The sequence below is a fragment of the Bidens hawaiensis genome, unplaced genomic scaffold (assembly GCF_021521415.1).
Source record: "Bidens hawaiensis isolate Kalapana, Puna unplaced genomic scaffold, B.hawaiensis_p1.1 tig00033264_1, whole genome shotgun sequence".
Lineage (NCBI taxonomy): Eukaryota > Viridiplantae > Streptophyta > Magnoliopsida > Asterales > Asteraceae > Bidens > Bidens hawaiensis.
The window spans coordinates 91,949-112,652 of record NW_027495705.1 but is presented as its reverse complement, the minus strand read 5'-3'; the positions used below and the strand labels follow the sequence as shown (position 1 = coordinate 112,652).

The window sequence follows — 20,704 nt, the reverse complement described above, 5'->3', positions numbered from 1 at the left end:
TAGGTACGTATGTTTGTATATGTGTATGTGTGTAGGTACATAGGTTTGAATGTGGCTCGATACATTTATATGTTTGTAGGTAGGTTTGAATGTGTAATTAAGGCATAAATACAACCAACCTACATATATGTATGTAACATCATATGAAATTGAGTGAAATTAGGGATTAATGGAGTTATACATTCACTTCTCACACTTCTCGCTGTAATATTACTTCTCGCATGATCCATCCCCTAATTATATAAACATTACAACTATTATTAAACACTAATCAAACATGAACTTTGTTACGGATTCTTATATTATAAGATCATATCTACATCTACATAACACGGATGGTTTATCCTTCAGGAAATCATCATCCTTGCTTTTGTTATTGGTTTACTAGCTTGCACAATTTTGTTTAACAAACTAACATACTTGCCTACTTGAATACTTGGTATAGTCAAAACTAACATTTCCTACAAATAATATTTTTGATTTGGAAAAGGCAAAGATCAACACATCTCTTCCCATAGTCTAGATTGTGTAGACAAAACACAACACGCTCAAGTCCAACTGTCTATACTCTCTTTGATAAAGAAACATGATTGTGTATTCCGTATTCGTGTGGCTTATCATAATAAACTTTTGTATCAATTGATCTTTACCATGTTAGAAAGACAGTATAGCGATCTATACAAAGAATAAGAAGTGAAATAATCTCCACATTGATCAATAATTCAATATCACATTAAAGTGTGATAAACTGTCATGAGCACTAAATAATTTATATAGTAAATTAGTAAAAAAAAAAAAACTGAAGATGATAGACCAACTGCCTAATAATTGAACAAGACAACGTTATAGTTTTAGGCATATATATATAACTAGCTTTTGAACCCGTGTATTACACGAGATTTGTCATATAATAAAAATAAAAAGATCCATTATCTGAAAGAAATGAACAAAATTATAGGTAAAAAGAAGATAAAATATATAAGAAGTCTAAAATCTCAAATTTACAAATTTGATTTTTTTTATATACAATATTTGCAAAAATTGTTTTGACCAATTACCCGTGGATCCCATGACTCATGGATATGTAGGATAAATAATATGAGAAATTAGAGAATTGGAAATGAAATTATAACTCATTTGTCAAAATTATTTTGGCCATGACCAATGGATAGTTAGGATGAATGAAATGATAGATTAGAGAATTAGAAAGGAAATTATAACCCATTTGTCAATATGGTTTTACTTCATAACCCATGAATAGATAGGATAAATGAGAAGGGATATTAGGCCTATAATGAATATGGGATTGCCACATCATCCTTATTATTTTATTTTATTTTATTAGTATAGTTAGATTAGATAAACATAATAAAAAAATGAAAACTGAATATTAAGATAGCTATAAATCCGTCCTATATGACTAGGAAAGGATCTATCCAACTTACAAGAAACAGTAAAGTCGTAACAAATACAAGTCACCAAAACCTAACAATATATCTTTCTAAAACAAATAACAATATAATAAAATAAGAAATACTTCAAAATCACGTAAAATATCTAGTTAACCAACTCCACCACATCTTCCTCTTGTGTTTAATAACCCGTCGGAAATTTGCAGCTGCCATAACCTGTAACATTAATCAACAACAACCAACAGTTAATAATAATTCTATTTAATTTATCTAAATTAAATCCCAAAATATAACCATAATGAGAAATTATAGGACATATACGTACGAGGAGGTTGAGTAACCACATAAGCAGCTCCACCAAAATCACACGACCCGCTCGCACGTGCTTGTTTCTGGTAGTAACTATTAAACGCATACGAAGCGTGCGCCTCAAGCGTATTCGGATTATAACACTTGTCACCCGATTGAATCGGACGGCAATCAGCACCTCCTTCTCCACAAGCGTAATCCAACGCATCTTGTAACTTCTTCTGCCCTACATTCCCGTTAGCCACACACCACGTATGCCCTACGTTACCGTTACTTGACGGCAAAGGCTCCGGTGCAGTAGCCACCTCAGTCTTGCTACCGTTACTAACGGCCGAGGGACTATTGGCTAATTCTTCCACACTAAACGGCACATTATACACCTTTTGCTCATTCGGGTAAAACAACCCGTAATTACGCTCAGAAGTCGGACCCGTCTTCTGATTCTCGTTGAATAAAGCAAATAGATAAACAGTTAACGGCTCGTTAGGCCGCAACGGTGATCCACCGCCAGTGAGCACTCTACGGACCAGGTTTCCGTTATACTGTGCCGCATTATCCTCCCCAGCTCCGATTTCATTCGAATCGCCCTTCGATGGCCATCCGGTTTCGGAAACCACTAACTTAACGTCGCTAAATTGTAATGCATCCATTGCTGCGTAAACAGCGTCCACCTGTGCTTCAAATAATGATTTGTATTTGATTCCGGATTTCGGGTCCGGAACTCCTTTGTTGTCTCGTAGCAGAGCGTAATCTAATGAAATGGTGTCGCTGTTCGATCCGTAAGCGAAAAACGGGTAGATGTTTACCATGAGGTATGAACCGGTTTGTTTAAGGAAGCTAAGCATTGGTTTTATTACCGGTTCGATTAAATCCGGTTTGAATGAACCGGAAGATGAAGGATACGAGGTTCCTAACGCGCTTAACGCGATAGGCGAAGAAACGGTGATGTTAAGTTTGTTTTTGGCTAGTGAAGCGTAGACGTTTTTCATGGCGGGTACGAGGAAGTTCGTAATGTTGTTTGGATCGACGAATACTTCGTTACCAACCGCAATTGCTTCAATTATTGTGGATGGATGGTACGGCAGGACATTTGATTGCACCCAATTATCGGTGTAAGATTGATCCGCGGCTGCGGATTTAAGTTGTTCGTTCGGGAGGCAGACGGTTACACCGATTTTGGACCCGGATAGGGCCTTGAGGACGGTCGAATCGGTGTCGAAAATTTTGATGTGGTTGATGGAGTTGGATTTTAGGAGTTGGACGACTTTGGTTGGATCGGGTAGGTTGTCGGCTATGCGGCCGTAGTTGACGCCGATGGTGCCCGTGGCGGACGTGGAGGTGATGAAGAGGAGGAGGAAAGTGATGGTGATTATTGTAGGTGCAGCCATTGTAAAATTGAAGATATGGAGGTTGTAATTTGGGAGAATGAGTATATATAGGAGGTAACGGGTATGTATGAAGTTGGTAAAACCGATAACTACTCTATAGAAGTGGGGCTGGTAAAATGGTAAATCGTGGAGTCAGTCGTTATCTCTTACGGTTGCAATTACAATTACGAAAGTTTGATAGACAGTTATCCTTGTTACGTTAATGATTTGTATAAAGATTAAAACGAGTAGTTTAACAAGAAATATTACTATTTGAAGTACGTTTATGTTGATTTAAAATAAAAACATATAATTAATCGTGCAAATCTTGTATTACATTGAGATTGAGATATTTCTTTCTTTTTTAATTATACACAACTCAATTCTTATACGAAAATAACTTAGTCCTTCAGAGAATTATACATTAATCATATGTATAAAGGTAACAAATTTATATCCGGGAATATATGGTTTTTTTTGTTAAAAGTTTATTAAATGATTTCTATATTAAGAAAAATAATTATTTTCTGAAGAAGGTTAACGTACAAATGAAATTAGCGTGTTAAACGTGAGAATCAAGTCGAGTAATATTTCTTGATTCTCACATTTAATTAGCACGTTAATTTTATCAGTATTTGATCCAAACTTTTTATATGTATATATTAAATGACGATACTATTTCCAACATTGGTATAACAAACTTCAACAAGGATAGGTCACCATTCAAAATTGTGGTTCAACTTTATCTTTTCTTTCTTCAATTCGGTTATTTTACGATTTTACAGGTGTTAAAATAAATAGGTCTATCTAAGTTGAACAATGGTAAGGTGGTTTGATATATAATACTAATAGGAACTTAAACTTGAACCATGAGTAAAAGAAGTCCGTTTCAATATTTAGTCGGCCATCATTACACCTGTTATTTTTTCTTCAATAAAAGATTACGTGAGAAGCAGTTGATAGTAAATTCATGTGATCGTACTTTAGCTATCCATTGAAGTATTGAACATTGTTGGTGACTTGGTGTGACGTGCATGCATGGTTATATGGGCGTTATATTCATAGACTAATATTATATTTGTTTTTCTTATAATTAATATTACAATTATATAACCAATCCAATACTCCAAGACCGGCCATGGCATATGGCAGGGTAGTCGACGGTCATAGACCCGACTACCCGCTAAGCTCGAATTTTTTTTTTTAAATTATATGTATTTTGATGAAACTATATCTATACTTAATGTTTTAACACAATTACATAACAACTAACTTGGTCTAGTGACAAAGAGGTATAACTTCCAACCAAAAGGTTTTGAGTTTTAGCCTTATTTGAAACATGTTTTAGCCTATAAATACATTAGTTTTTTAAACAACCCAAATTATAACCAAATAAACCAATTTAAAATTTTAAATTGTTTAAACCTAACAAAATACTATTTTTTACTTTAGGCCCAAAATATTTGGCGAGAATTTTTCAGTTCTCGGAGCAAGCCCTACAATACTCATTTGGATTTTTTGATCAGCAGGACCCATTTAACTAGCTAGAAAAAGAGAAATTAATGGATATTGTTATCAGAATGTGAAAAAACAAAAGTGGTTAAACTAGCAACAAAAAATTAGGAAGAAGTGGGTAAAGGCAGATAAGAAAACATAGAGAGGAAGTGTTATGAGTGGGGTAGATTTGGGCCAATCTTCTCTGTGTTTGACTTATGATATATGTATACAAACTGGTTAGAAACCATGATTGGTTATCTTCTTTGAATATGTTTACTTTTAAAACTTAGAAATAAACAGATTGTTAAACAATAAAGACATCACCACCATCGTTCTTTTTCATGGTGGTGAACATTTACGTGTTCTCGTACAAAATTTTTACCTGTTTTTGTACAAAAATTTTGAACCAAGACGCATAGGTACGTTGCATATTTGATAAAGAGTTAGAAAAGTACTATTTGATATCAAATTGCTCAAAGTTCCAATCAAGTTGAGGCTCGATTGTTTTGGGTCCGGTTCAAGAGAACCATGGAGCAGAAAATTAGAGATTAAATAGGTTGGCCCGCTTTGTTTTAATTAAAGCCCATATTAGTTTTCTTGGTGAACAAGTTGTAAACCCTAATCATGTATCTATATATTTAGACTTGTACTTGTAATTCCCCATCACGAGTAAGGCAGTAGCAATAATAAAATACCCTGGTGCAGCATGTGGACGTAGGTCAGTTTAGACCGAACCACGTTAAATCTTGCGTGTTCATCTTCGTTTTTATTTCTCTTGCAGATTATATTGTGTTTGTGTGTGTTGAAATACCCGAATTCCTAACAGTGGTATCAAGAGCCGAGGTTACGGTTACACACGAGTGAAACACAACGCGAGAGAAGTTGTTTGGATCAAATTAGGGTTTCGTTTCGGCAGCCGGCCATCAACCCAGTAGTTTGATTATCGGAAGCATCAGGTAACCCCGTTTACATCAAAACAAAAAGAACGAAATATATATATTGCAATTTGCAATATTTGTTATTTATTCTTGATTTGTGGTTTTGAGTAAAAGTTACCCACCACCAAGATATTATAATATACTATCATTCAATCATGAGACAAAGATACAGCCACCAACGACGCCATTTAAATTAAAAAGTCAACAAAAGTTTTTTGTTGTGTTTATATCATTCCAAGAAAAATAAAAAGTGCAGTGGCCTTTTTATTTTAAGCATCCATCACGAATCTATATTGCTTTGTTTTTTAAGCATCTCTAATTAGAAAGAAACCTCGGAACAGGTTCGCGTTTCTAATTCGTTTCAGTTTCTAATTATTGATTAGGTTTGGGGTTGGTTCGTGAGTTTGCAGCGGGTTTTGATTATTGGGTTTTGGTGTTTATCCAGCAGTTTAGCTGGGTGGTTTTTGTTGTGGTTGTCGGGGGTTATTTTTGTATTCAAGTTTCGCTTAGTCATTGTCATGGTAGAAGACGGAAAAGTTATGATACAAAAGTTTGACGTACAGAAATTTGGTTGGTGGAAGATGCAGGTTGAAGCGCTACTTTGTCAGAAAGACTTGGATGTAGTGCTAGAAGATGAAAAACCAGAAAAGATGTCAGAAGCAGATTGGAAGAAGTTAGACAAGAAGGCTCGGACATGTATTACTTTGTCGTTGTCGGAAGATGTGGCATTTAACATCATGAAGGAAACCACAGCGTGTGGCATGATGGATGCACTATCCAACATGTATGAGAAGCCCTCTGCAGCAAATAAGGTCTATCTAATCCGAGAGCTAGTGACTACAAGAATGAAAGAGGGTATGTCTATTGCAACGCATATTAATAATCTTAATTCGATCATGTCCCGCTTAGTGTTATTCGACATTAAGTTTGATGATGAAGTTCAAGGTCTTTTGTTATTATCCTCTTTGCCCGACAGTTGGTCTCAAACAGTGACTGCGGTTTGTAGTTCGTCTACACAAATTACTTTTGATGGGATTCGGGATTTGATTCTTGGAGAAGATTCAAGACGCAGAAGTTTAGGTGAATCACCAAGTAATATATTAGTCACAGAAGGTAGAGGTAGGGGAAAACAACGAGGCAGTGGGAGCAGGAAGAGGAGTCAGTCTAGGACTCGTAAAGATATTGAATGCTGGGGTTGTAAAGAGAATGGACACTTTAGGAATCAGTGTCTGAATGATAAGAATGAAAAGAAAGAAGTCAACACTGCAGAAGAACTTTCAGAGGATGAGTTTTTAGTTCTTAGTGTTGAGGATAATGTTGATTCCTGGGTCATGGATTCTAGTGCTTCATTTCATTCTACCCACATCAGTGAAGCATTGCAGAATTTGAAGGAAGGTGATTTTGGTAAGGTTAAACTGGCGAACAATGATGTTCTTGATGTTACGGGCATGGGTGACATGAATTTAGTTACTTCAGCCGGTTCATGGACCTTGAAGGATGTCAGAGTGATTCCAAGCTTAAAGAAAAAGTTGATTTCTATTGGGCAGTTGGATAAACAGAGACATGAGGTTAAATTTAGGAACGGGCAGTGGAAAGTTGTTAATGGAAATCTTGTCATTTCTCGAGGAAGAAAGAGGGGTTCATTGTATATGGTTAGTTTATCATCTGAGGGAGTGACCGACCTAGTTCAGAAGAAGACCAAAGTCCGGTTCACAGAGTCTAGTGGGCAGAAGAAGATTTGTTTTGCAAGAGATAAATCCAGAGCCACATGTCAGATTCAGGTTGAACGTGCTAAAAGAGGTTCAGAAAAACCAGTCAGAGGTTTTCGCGGCAGTGGGAGCACTGGCAGTCAGTCAGTCAAAGCTTTAGCCAGAGTTACCAGACAGTGGGTTAAGAGAACCAGTATTTCAGCAGTTAAAGTCTCTCCAGAAGATTACCTGCTTAATATGGAGAGTGTTGTTTGTTCTCAATGTATTCCAGGATTCGACAGTTCGTGTAAGTGGGAGCCGGTAGGGACAGAGAATGAGTCGGTGGCAGTTGTAGCCATGACTGATGTGTTGGAGCTCGGGGGAGCTTCAACGGGTGTTCAGGTTAACTGATGAGAAGACAGATGCAACCAAGAAGATGAGAAAGATTACAAGAGGTACAAGCGATCATCGGTAGGCAGTTTGAAGTTTATCAAGCCTCAAAGTGGGAGATTGTTGGGTTTAATGTGGAGGCTCGATTGTTTTGGGTCCGGTTCAAGAGAACTATGGAGCAGAAAATTAGAGATCAAATGGGTTGGCCCGCTTTGTTTTAATTAAAGCCCATATTAGTTTTCTTGGTGAACAAGTTGTAAACCCTAATCATGTATCTATATATTTAGACTTGTACTTGTAATTCCCCATCACGAGTGAGACAGTAGCAATAATAAAATACCCTGGTTGCAGCCTGTGGACGTAGGTCAGTTTCGACCGAACCACGTTAAATCTCGCGTGTTCATCTTCGTTTTTATTTCTCTTGCAGATTATATTGTGTTTTTGTGTGTGTTGAAATACCCGAATTCCTAACACCAAGACGCATAGGAACGTTGCATATTTGATAAAGAGTTAGCAAAGTACTATTTGATATCAAATTGCTCAAAGTTCCAATCAAGTTGAATTCTATTCAAAGATAGGGCTCATTTAATTAAGAGCTAGGGCATGACATTCATACATTTATTTTATACTAGCTGCGTGCCCGCGCGATGCGGCGAAGGTATGCACGCAAACATGACATCGGATGCGTAACCGGTGTTACTGTCTCTGTATGTGCGTGATTCACAATAGTGCATGCATAACCCGACGATAGTATGCTCATATTGCGGCACTGGAACTTTAACCAGTGTTAGTAAGCACGTCACACAACAACTGTGCACGCTTAGTCAGGTGTTGGTGTGCGCGTAAGGATACATTGAACTCGTTTTGACCCACAACCATTTCGCTTGACAATGTTCTAATCGAAATTTGTTAGACTTGACCCCTTTCAACCCAAACCCGTCCCGACCCAAACCACATTAACCTTTATATATCGACTCATTCCAACCTTAACCTTTTAGACCCATAACCCGAACGGCCGAACGCCCCGTTTCGTTTGCTGGTCTTTAATGGTAATTGTAACACGTTAAGTTTTAAAGTGAAAAAAGTATAGCAATACCATACTCAAATTAAAGAGAATAAAATTCTCGTTTTTATGGTATATATTTTTTAAAAAAATATTGGTGTGTGAAAAAGTTATTAACGTTTAAACATCGTCGGGGTAGTTGGTTTAAAATAAGGGGTATATATGTAACAATTATATAAATTAACAAAATGTGATTAAAGTTAAATGGCCATACTTGTTATTATTTTAGAATACATTAAAAATAAGCCGTAACATGATTTTAGTTTTGCTAAAAGACAAAATTGTTAAAAGACAACATTACCTCTAAAGTGTCTTAATCTTATGCATTGAAGATTGTACCTAAAGCAATGAGTTTGATACCTCTTAAAAATTAAGAGGTCACTCACTCATACTTTATACATAGTATAGATATAATTACAATCATAACTGTGTACAAAAATAATTAATAACAATAGAAAAATTACTATTAAATACTATGAGTCAACTTCTAGTTATGTGCCTAACGAGTGAAAATGCTTTTTTTTTAAAATAAAGTGCATGAAGTCCTCACATGGACAATCTAGAATTATAGAAATGATCAGACTTTCAACAAGAAGAGATGGCAGAATTTTATGATTCTGGAAAGGTTAAAGATGCAGTCCTTCAGTTAGGGGTTATGGCGAATCACCGTTTAATGTTGTAACTAATTTTTTGTTTCTTTGTTAGTAAGTTTTCCTGTGACACCCGGTAAATTCCCAATCCCTTAAACTAAGTAATCAACCTAATAATTAGGTGATTGTAAATATTAAGCGCGCCATGTTAGTCAGCGCGTGCATTTGTTATGTGCGCCCTGCGCGAGCGCGCCATGTTAGTCAGCGCGTGCATTTGTTATGTGCGCCCTGCGCGAGCGCGCCATGTTAGTCAGCGCGTGCATTTGTTATGTGCGCCCTGGGCGAGCGCGCCATGTTAGTCAGCGCGTGCATTTGTTATGTGCAACCTGCGCGAGCGCATGTTAAGAACCAGCGTGAGCATATGTTATATGCGCCATGCGCGAATGTTTTGGCTTTATGTTTTCATGTAACTTAAACGTTATGTTGTCTATGGGTTGACCATCCCGCATGATGCTAAGGCGGGTGCATCCTACATCGTTTATGCGCGTGCGGAAGGGAACTAACCTCCCCGCATGGCGGGAACATTGAGAGCTAGTTTGTCTGAAGCTCCAAGATGGAATTGACTTCAACATGACTGATCACTATGTTGAAATACCAAGACCACCTGGAGAATCTACAAATGAAACTCAATATCCCCAACTGCGAGAAGGTTACGCACCTACCCGCAGCAAAGAAATGTCCTTCACGCAGAAAGCTATGCGCACAAAGTGATGCGCACAGAACACTGTCTATTCTCCAGACATAAGGAGATTACTCCCGCCCAAAAGGAAACAGTAGCGTGTTTCAGAGATTTTCCACTTTTTACTGTACACTGACAAAAGTACCTGAAAAAGCACACTGTAACATGAAAAGTCAACTGTCAGCCACCCTATTCTCACCAACCCCAGACCTGCATGTCCTGTCCAAATCAAATCAAGATCTTTTGTCCACTCCTCCACTTTTAAGTAAACAATAAACAATAATAATTTCCATACTTTATCATCATTACACCTAGATATGAAAAGATTTCAATCCCCTAAAGCAAGGGATTGTGTTCCCTTGAGTTTGCCTATAAATATGTAACCTAAACTATCACTCAAAACACACTTCAAAGAACTACAAACTTGCACTAATCCTCTCCCAAGCATCCGTTGTTTCCAGCTCCGATCCTGTTACTAGACCTTCGATTCCGAGGCCAACACCAAGAAAACCCGAATCTCGATTAATCCCTTAACAAGAACCACAGGTGAGTCTCACAGCCCCTATTTTCACTGTTTTCACTATTTTTAAACTGTTTTCGGGGCGAGGGACACGTACTTAAATAATGTTTTATCATGGTATACTTACAAGCTATGCAAGCGATTATGTGTTTAAGTTATGTTTCATGATGAGTAATGCAAACGGTTATCTAAGGTTTTCGAAGTATGTGCGCTAGAACTCGAGTAAGTGATCACTTTACCATTGGAACTCTAAGGGTAGGGACTGCTGGTTTGATCCACCCACTCGTAGGGGTCGCACCTCTTTGCATGGACGAGTGCCTAGTATGGTCATGGGGCAGTACTATGGGTTTGAGCCCGCTCGTAGGGGGCGCCTCTTTGCATGGACGAGCGCCTTGTTTTCCGGCACAACGTCCGCGCGTAACCCGCGGGACGGAATTATTATTTTAGCTCGTAGTGGCAGCGCCACTTTGCATGGACGAGCACATGTTCCTGAAACGTTCGCGCGTAACCCGCGGGACGGTATTACTTATTTTAGCTCGTAGTGGCAGCGCCACTTTGCATGGACGAGCACAGTTCCCAGAAATGTTCACGCGTAACCCGCGGAACGATTTTATCAGAATATGTTGATATAACTATGTTTTACCAAGCATGTGTTTTAATGATGCTATCAGAATTATGTTTCAGAATGATTTGTATCAAGATTATGATGCAATACGATTTATCAAGTTACTAAGACTTGTGAACTCACTCAGTTTATACTGATTCAAATGTTTTTACGTGTCTTTCAGGAGATAACTAGGTAGCGCATGGAGTCACACTTAGAGCACCTCACGCTGAACATCTAAACTAGCTTTTTGGAAGATTTTAGTTCTATCCCTTCGTTGCGCGTGGTTGTTCCCGCCGCGCATGGGGATATGGCGTGGAAATCTTCAACAATTTTTATACTTGGATGTTTTTATGTAAATTTTAAACAATGTAATGTATTTGTATTAAACTTTTCATGCGCAATGAAAATCTTACTTTGAATGTTTGCAATGGCCCGTGCTTAAGTATCAATCCCCACTCGTGCGCGCCCGGCTGTTTCCGCCGCTCAGGGCCGGGTGTGACAGATTGGTATCAGAGCACTGGTTATAGCGAACTAGGAAAAGAAGTTTTAACCTAGACTATAACCGTTGGGGAATCGCATGAAATATTTTTCAAAGAAAATATTTTCAAAAGAAACTATACACACACTTAGGAACACGGGTCACACTGTCTAGTAAATAATGATAACATTATGTGCTCAGAGTACATGCGCTAAGTCTGATATATTTTCACTCTTTTAAAGCAAGAATGCCTCCAACTAAAGCCAAAGGAATTACCATGACACCCGAGGAACTCGCGGAAATAATCGCGCAGGCGATTGCGACACATGAGGCCAGCAAGGCCGAATCAAGTCAGGGTCGTCAGAATGAGACCCCAGAACCCGAATCAGGAGCCTTGGACAAAGGATGCTCCTATAAGACATTCATGGCCTGTAAGCCTTGGCCATTCAAGGGAACCGAAGGGGCCATTGGGCTCTACAACTGGATTGACAAGATGGAGACAGTTCTTTCCATTAGCGGATGTAGTGAGAACCAGAAGGTCCTTTACGCGACCTGCATGTTCCAAGAGGCAGCTTCGTCTTGGTGGAAGCTTCAAACGAAAACTTTGGGGCGAGAAGTTGCTCTCCACAAGACCTGGGAGGAACTGAAGGAGATGATGATGAGAAAGTTCTGCTCTCGCGCAGAAATCCAGAGTCTACAACAGGAATTCTGGAACCACACCATGGTAGGAACGGATATCGACGCCTACAACAACCGGTTCAACGAACTTTGCCAGTTGGTGCCAGACATGGCAAACACGGAGGAAAAGAAGATCGAGAGGTATATTTTTGGGTTACCTCCTGTTGTTAGGGTTCCGCTCAACGCCGCAGCGCCTCCAACCTTTGATGAGGCGGTAGCGCGGGCCATCACCCTTACAAGGGATACGATCCGTGCAGGTATGTTGACTACGCGCGGAATCGAGCAGCGAACCTCTGATCCCAAGAGGAAATGGAACTCTCACCACCGAGGGTCCGACTCCAAGCAGCCACCGTTCAAGAAGCAGGAAAGCGCAAGGGTTTACGCGATTCAGGCCGCGGAGCCACCACGAAAAGGATACAGCGGGCCTCGCCCATGGTGCAACAAATGCAAGTACCACCACGAGGGTGAATGCGCAAGAATCGAATGTGCCAAATGTGGAAGACCAGGGCACAAGACGATGAATTGCCGTGTCAGAGAAGCTGGAGCAAGCGACAACTGCTACGCATGCGGGAAGCCAGGGCATTTTAGTCGGGATTGCCCGCAAAAGGGGAACCAAGCTCGCGGGAGAGCTTTTGTGATCGGCGCAGGCGAAGCTAAAGAAGAGCCGAATGTGGTAACCGGTACGTTTTTGCTTAACGGACATTTTGCATCTGTCTTATTTGATACTGGCGCTGACCTAAGTTTTATATCCGCTGAGTTTAAAGACTCCCTAGGCCTAGCAACCAGTAGGCTAGACACGCCTTATACTATAGAACTAGCCAATGGTAGGCAGTTATGCGCGAACGAAAGAACTGAACAATGTGTTATAGTCATGGGAGGTCACGGGTTCAATATTAACTTGTTGCCAATAGACTTGGGAAGTTTTGACATTGTGGTAGGTATGGATTGGTTAGTCGAGAACCGCGCGGAAGTTATTTGCCATGAGAAGCAGGTTCGGATCCCACTGTTGAACGGAGAAACCTTGGTAATTCAAGGGGAAAGAAGGGGAGTTGCGACGAAACTGATTTCGTGCCTAAAGGCGCGAAAGTGCCTAAGGAAAGGGTGCTACGCCTTCCTGGCGCATGTCGTAGAGAAGAAAGGAGATGAGCGAAGAATTGAAGACTTACCAGTAGTGCGCGAATTTCCAGAAGTTTTTCCTGAAGATTTGCCCGGATTACCGCCGCCGCGACAAGTCGAGTTTCGTATTGATTTGGTCCCAGGAGCTGCGCCAGTAGCTCGAGCGCCTTATCGATTAGCTCCATCTGAGATGCAAGAGCTATCCAATCAGTTACAGGAACTATTGGATAAGGGTTTCATGCGCCCAAGCTTTTCACCTTGGGGAGCTCCAGTACTATTTGTTAAGAAGAAGGATGGTTCGTTCAGAATGTGTATTGACTACAGGGAGCTGAACAAGCTGACAGTCAAGAATCGGTACCCCTTACCGAGGATTGACGACTTATTTGACCAGTTGCAGGGATCCAGTTATTATTCGAAGATAGATCTACGGTCAGGATACCACCAACTTAGGGTCCATGAGGAAGATGTGCCGAAAACAGCCTTCCGAACTAGATACGGCCATTATGAGTTCTTAGTGATGCCTTTCGGGCTAACTAATGCGCCAGCTGTGTTCATGGATCTGATGAACCGCGTGTGCAAACCATACTTGGACAAGTTTGTGATTGTGTTTATAGATGATATTCTGATTTACTCACGGACCAAGGCCGAGCATGAGCAACACCTGAGATTGATTTTGGAATTGTTGAGGAAAGAAAAGTTGTATGCGAAGTTTTCCAAGTGCGAGTTTTGGCTTAGAGAAGTTCACTTTCTCGGTCACGTTGTAAACGAGAAAGGAATTCACGTTGATCCTTCCAAAGTCAAGGCCATCGAAAACTAGGAAGCGCCAAAAACCCCAACTGAGGTGAGGCAATTCCTAGGACTAGCTGGCTACTATCGACGCTTCATTGAGAACTTCTCCAAAATAGCTCTACCTCTGACCGCGCTAACTCAGAAAGACAAGAAGTTTGTTTGGGGCGAAAATCAGGAAACAACATTTCAAATGTTGAAACAGAAGTTATGTAGTGCGCCAATTTTGTCTTTGCCCGAGGGGATGGATGACATTGTTGTTTACTGCGACGCTTCACATCAGGGACTTGGATGTGTCCTTATGCAACGAGACAAAGTCATAGCGTATGCCTCACGCCAACTCAAGACCAATGAAAAGAACTACACAACGCATGATTTAGAACTTGGAGCGGTTGTCTTCGCGCTAAAGATTTGGCGCCATTACCTCTATGGTACAAAGTGTATAATCTTTACGGATCACAAGAGCCTTCAACATATATTTGATCAAAAGGATTTAAACATGAGGCAACGAAGATGGGTGGAGTTGTTGAACGATTATGATTGTGAAATTAAGTACCACCCTGGAAAGGCGAATGTGGTAGCAGACGCGCTAAGTAGGAAGGAGCGAATAAAAACGCTACGAGTCAAGGCTCTAAGGTTGACCATTCACGCAGATCTCTCTACCCGCATCCGAGACGCTCAGCAAGAAGCCTTGAAACCAGAGTTTGTCAAAAACGAATGCCTTGGGGGTATGGTTAAGAATTTGGAACTTAAAGAGAACGGCAATCTATATTTCGCTAACCGCATATGGGTCCCTCTCAAGGGAGGATTGCGCGAGCAGGTATTGAACGAAGCTCACAAGACGCGGTATTCCGTACATCCTGGCGCAGACAAGATGTACCAAGATGTTAAAACGCTGTATTGGTGGCCCAATCTTAAGGGCGCCATCGCGACGTATGTCGGTAAGTGCCTGACGTGTTCAAAAGTAAAGGCTGAATATCAGAAACCATCAGGGTTGCTTCAGCAGCCAGAAATTCCCATGTGGAAGTGGGAACAAATCTCTATGGACTTCATCACCAAACTGCCAAGGACACCTGGGGGTTATGACACAATATGGGTTATTGTGGATCGGCTAACTAAGTCAGCGCACTTCCTGCCGATCAAGGAAACCGATAAGATGGAAAAGTTAGCCCGACTGTATATTCGAGAAGTAGTTTCAAAGCATGGAGTCCCAGTGTCCATCATTTCTGATAGAGATAGTCGGTTCACATCAAGGTTTTGGAGATCGTTACAAGGGGCTTTAGGTACTCGTCTTGACATGAGTACGGCGTATCATCCTCAAACGGATGGGCAAAGCGAGCGAACAATCCAGACATTGGAAGACATGCTACGCGCGTGCGCAATCGATTTCGGAGGTAGCTGGGATACTCATCTCCCATTGGCTGAATTTTCTTACAACAACAGTTATCACACAAGCATCAAGGCTGCGCCGTTCGAAGCTTTGTACGGGCGCAAGTGTAGATCCCCACTGTGCTGGGCTGAAGTGGGTGACAAGCAAATGACTGGTCCAGAATTGATCCAAGAAACAACAGACAAGATTTTTCAGATAAGGGATCGCCTTAAGACAGCGCGCGATAGACAGAAGAGCTACGCAGATGTGCGAAGAAAACCATTGGAATTTCAAGTAGGGGATAGAGTACTGTTGAAAGTCTCTCCATGGAAAGGAGTCCCCCGTTTCGGCAAGCGAGGAAAGTTGAATCCGCGCTTCATTGGACCATTCGAGATCCTGGAAAGGATCGGTCCGGTTGCTTATAAACTCCGTTTACCCGCCGAACTCAGTGGAGTTCATGATACGTTTCATGTGTCCAACCTCAAAAAGTGCTTATCTGACGAAACGTTGATTTTGCCGTTGGAAGAGATTCACATCGACAAACAGCTGCACTTCGTAGAAGAACCTATAGCAGTAACCGATTGGAAAGAACAAAAGTTACGCAGGAGCAAAATCAAGTTAGTAAAGGTTCAATGGAACTCGAGGCGTGGGCCTGAATTCACTTGGGAAAGAGAAGACCAAATGCGCAAGAAATACCCACACCTCTTTCAGAGCATGGCTTCTGCCAGCAACGTCTCCTAAATTTCGGGACGAAATTCGTTTAACGAGGGGAGAATGTGACACCCGGTAAATTCCCAATCCCTTAAACTAAGTAATCAACCTAATAATTAGGTGATTGTAAATATTAAGCGCGCCATGTTAGTCAGCGCGTGCATTTGTTATGTGCGCCCTGCGCGAGCGCGCCATGTTAGTCAGCGCGTGCATTTGTTATGTGCGCCCTGCGCGAGCGCGCCATGTTAGTCAGCGCGTGCATTTGTTATGTGCGCCCTGCGCGAGCGCGCCATGTTAGTCAGCGCGTGCATTTGTTATGTGCGCCCTGCGCGAGCGCGCCATGTTAGTCAGCGCGTGCATTTGTTATGTGCAACCTGCGCGAGCGCACCATGTTAAGAACCAGCGTGAGCATATGTTATATGCGCCATGCGCGAATGTTTTGGCTTTATGTTTTCATGTAACTTAAACGTTATGTTGTCTATGGGTTGACCATCCCGCATGATGCTAAGGCGGGTGCATCCTACATCGTTTATGCGCGTGCGGAAGGGAACTAACCTCCCCGCATGGCGGGAACATTGAGAGCTAGTTTGTCTGAAGCTCCAAGATGGAATTGACTTCAACATGACTGATCACTATGTTGAAATACCAAGACCACCTGGAGAATCTACAAATGAAACTCAATATCCCCAACTGCGAGAAGGTTACGCACCTACCCGCAGCAAAGAAATGTCCTTCACGCAGAAAGCTATGCGCACAAAGTGATGCGCACAGAACACTGTCTATTCTCCAGACATAAGGAGATTACTCCCGCCCAAAAGGAAACAGTAGCGTGTTTCAGAGATTTTCCACTTTTTACTGTACACTGACAAAAGTACCTGAAAAAGCACACTGTAACATGAAAAGTCAACTGTCAGCCACCCTATTCTCACCAACCCCAGACCTGCATGTCCTGTCCAAATCAAATCAAGATCTTTTGTCCACTCCTCCACTTTTAAGTAAACAATAAACAATAATAATTTCCATACTTTATCATCATTACACCTAGATATGAAAAGATTTCAATCCCCTAAAGCAAGGGATTGTGTTCCCTTGAGTTTGCCTATAAATATGTAACCTAAACTATCACTCAAAACACACTTCAAAGAACTACAAACTTGCACTAATCCTCTCCCAAGCATCCGTTGTTTCCAGCTCCGATCCTATTACTAGACCTTCGATTCCGAGGCCAACACCAAGAAAACCCGAATCTCGATTAATCCCTTAACAAGAACCACAGGTGAGTCTCACAGCCCCTATTTTCACTGTTTTCACTATTTTTAAACTGTTTTCGGGGCGAGGGACACGTACTTAAATAATGTTTTATCATGGTATACTTACAAGCTATGCAAGCGATTATGTGTTTAAGTTATGTTTCATGATGAGTAATGCAAACGGTTATCTAAGGTTTTCGAAGTATGTGCGCTAGAACTCGAGTAAGTGATCACTTTACCATTGGAACTCTAAGGGTAGGGACTGCTGGTTTGATCCACCCACTCGTAGGGGTCGCACCTCTTTGCATGGACGAGTGCCTAGTATGGTCATGGGGCAGTACTATGGGTTTGAGCCCGCTCGTAGGGGTCGCGCCTCTTTGCATGGACGAGCGCCTTGTTTTCCGGCACAACGTCCGCGCGTAACCCGCGGGACGGAATTATTATTTTAGCTCGTAGTGGCAGCGCCACTTTGCATGGACGAGCACATGTTCCTGAAACGTTCGCGCGTAACCCGCGGGACGGTATTACTTATTTTAGCTCGTAGTGGCAGCGCCACTTTGCATGGACGAGCACAGTTCCCAGAAATGTTCGCGCGTAACCCGCGGAACGATTTTATCAGAATATGTTGATATAACTATGTTTTACCAAGCATGTGTTTTAATGATGCTATCAGAATTATGTTTCAGAATGATTTGTATCAAGATTATGATGCAATACGATTTATCAAGTTACTAAGACTTGTGAACTCACTCAGTTTATACTGATTCAAATGTTTTTACGTGTCTTTCAGGAGATAACTAGGTAGCGCATGGAGTCACACTTAGAGCACCTCACGCTGAACATCTAAACTAGCTTTTTGGAAGATTTTAGTTCTATCCCTTCGTTGCGCGTGGTTGTTCCCGCCGCGCATGGGGATATGGCGTGGAAATCTTCAACAATTTTTATACTTGGATGTTTTTATGTAAATTTTAAACAATGTAATGTATTTGTATTAAACTTTTCATGCGCAATGAAAATCTTACTTTGAATGTTTGCAATGGCCCGTGCTTAAGTATCAATCCCCACTCGTGCGCGCCCGGCTGTTTCCGCCGCTCAGGGCCGGGTGTGACAGATTGGTATCAGAGCACTGGTTATAGCGAACTAGGAAAAGAAGTTTTAACCTAGACTATAACCGTTGGGGAATCGCATGAAATATTTTTCAAAGAAAATATTTTCAAAAGAAACTATACACACACTTAGGAACACGGGTCACACTGTCTAGTAAATAATGATAACATTATGTGCTCAGAGTACATGCGCTAAGTCTGATATATTTTCACTCTTTTAAAGCAAGAATGCCTCCAACTAAAGCCAAAGGAATTACCATGACACCCGAGGAACTCGCGGAAATAATCGCGCAGGCGATTGCGACACATGAGGCCAGCAAGGCCGAATCAAGTCAGGGTCGTCAGAATGAGACCCCAGAACCCGAATCAGGAGCCTTGGACAAAGGATGCTCCTATAAGACATTCATGGCCTGTAAGCCTTGGCCATTCAAGGGAACCGAAGGGGCCATTGGGCTCTACAACTGGATTGACAAGATGGAGACAGTTCTCTCCATTAGCGGATGTAGTGAGAACCAGAAGGTCCTTTACGCGACCTGCATGTTCCAAGAGGCAGCTTCGTCTTGGTGGAAGCTTCAAACGAAAACTTTGGGGCGAGAAGTTGCTCTCCACAAGACCTGGGAGGAACTGAAGGAGATGATGATGAGAAAGTTCTGCCCTCGCGCAGAAATCCAGAGTCTACAACAGGAATTCTGGAACCACACCATGGTAGGAACGGATATCGACGCCTACAACAACCGGTTCAACGAACTTTGCCAGTTGGTGCCAGACATGGCAAACACGGAGGAAAAGAAGATCGAGAGGTATATTTTTGGGTTACCTCCTGTTGTTAGGGTTCCGCTCAACGCCGCAGCGCCTCCAACCTTTGATGAGGCGGTAGCGCGGGCCATCACCCTTACAAGGGATACGATCCGTGCAGGTATGTTGACTACGCGCGGAATCGAGCAGCGAACCTCTGATCCCAAGAGGAAATGGAACTCTCACCACCGAGGGTCCGACTCCAAGCAGCCACCGTTCAAGAAGCAGGAAAGCGCAAGGGTTTACGCGATTCAGGCCGCGGAGCCACCACGAAAAGGATACAGCGGGCCTCGCCCATGGTGCAACAAATGCAAGTACCACCACGAGGGTGAATGCGCAAGAATCGAATGTGCCAAATGTGGAAGACCAGGGCACAAGACGATGAATTGCCGTGTCAGAGAAGCTGGAGCAAGCGACAACTGCTACGCATGCGGGAAGCCAGGGCATTTTAGTCGGGATTGCCCGCAAAAGGGGAACCAAGCTCGCGGGAGAGCTTTTGTGATCGGCGCAGGCGAAGCTAAAGAAGAGCCGAATGTGGTAACCGGTACGTTTTTGCTTAACGGACATTTTGCATCTGTCTTATTTGATACTGGCGCTGACCTAAGTTTTATATCCGCTGAGTTTAAAGACTCCCTAGGCCTAGCAACCAGTAGGCTAGACACGCCTTATACTATAGAACTAGCCAATGGTAGGCAGTTATGCGCGAACGAAAGAACTGAACAATGTGTTATAGTCATGGGAGGTCACGGGTTCAATATTAACTTGTTGCCAATAGACTTGGGAAGTTTTGACATTGTGGTAGGTATGGATTGGTTAGTCGAGAACCGCGCGGAAGTTATTTGCCATGAGAAGCAGGTTCGGATCCCACTGTTGAACGGAGAAACCTTGGTAATTCAAGGGGAAAGAAGGGGAGTTGCGACGAAACTGATTTCGTGCCTAAAGGCGCGAAAGTGCCTAAGGAAAGGGTGCTACGCCTTCCTGGCGCATGTCGTAGAGAAGAAAGGAGATGAGCGAAGAATTGAAGACTTACCAGTAGTGCGCGAATTTCCAGAAGTTTTTCCTGAAGATTTGCCCGGATTACCGCCGCCGCGACAAGTCGAGTTTCGTATTGATTTGGTCCCAGGAGCTGCGCCAGTAGCTCGAGCGCCTTATCGATTAGCTCCATCTGAGATGCAAGAGCTATCCAATCAGTTACAGGAACTATTGGATAAGGGTTTCATACGCCCAAGCTTTTCACCTTGGGGAGCTCCAGTACTATTTGTTAAGAAGAAGGATGGTTCGTTCAGAATGTGTAT

At 41.8% G+C, this 20,704-nt stretch overlaps 1 protein-coding gene across 1 annotated transcript; it reads right to left on the bottom strand.

Moving 5' to 3' along the window:
* Window positions 1–1,365: 1,365 nt before the first annotated feature.
* Window positions 1,366–3,140, bottom strand: LOC143584716 (glucan endo-1,3-beta-glucosidase 13-like). The gene is made up of 2 exons (XM_077066702.1): window positions 1,738–3,140; window positions 1,366–1,628 (listed from the first exon to the last, which is right to left on the bottom strand). Exons 1-2 carry the CDS (start codon window positions 3,107–3,109, stop codon window positions 1,594–1,596), a joined length of 1,407 nt encoding a protein of 468 aa, XP_076922817.1. The 5' UTR covers window positions 3,110–3,140; the 3' UTR covers window positions 1,366–1,593.
* Between the last annotated feature and the right edge of the window lie 17,564 nt (window positions 3,141–20,704).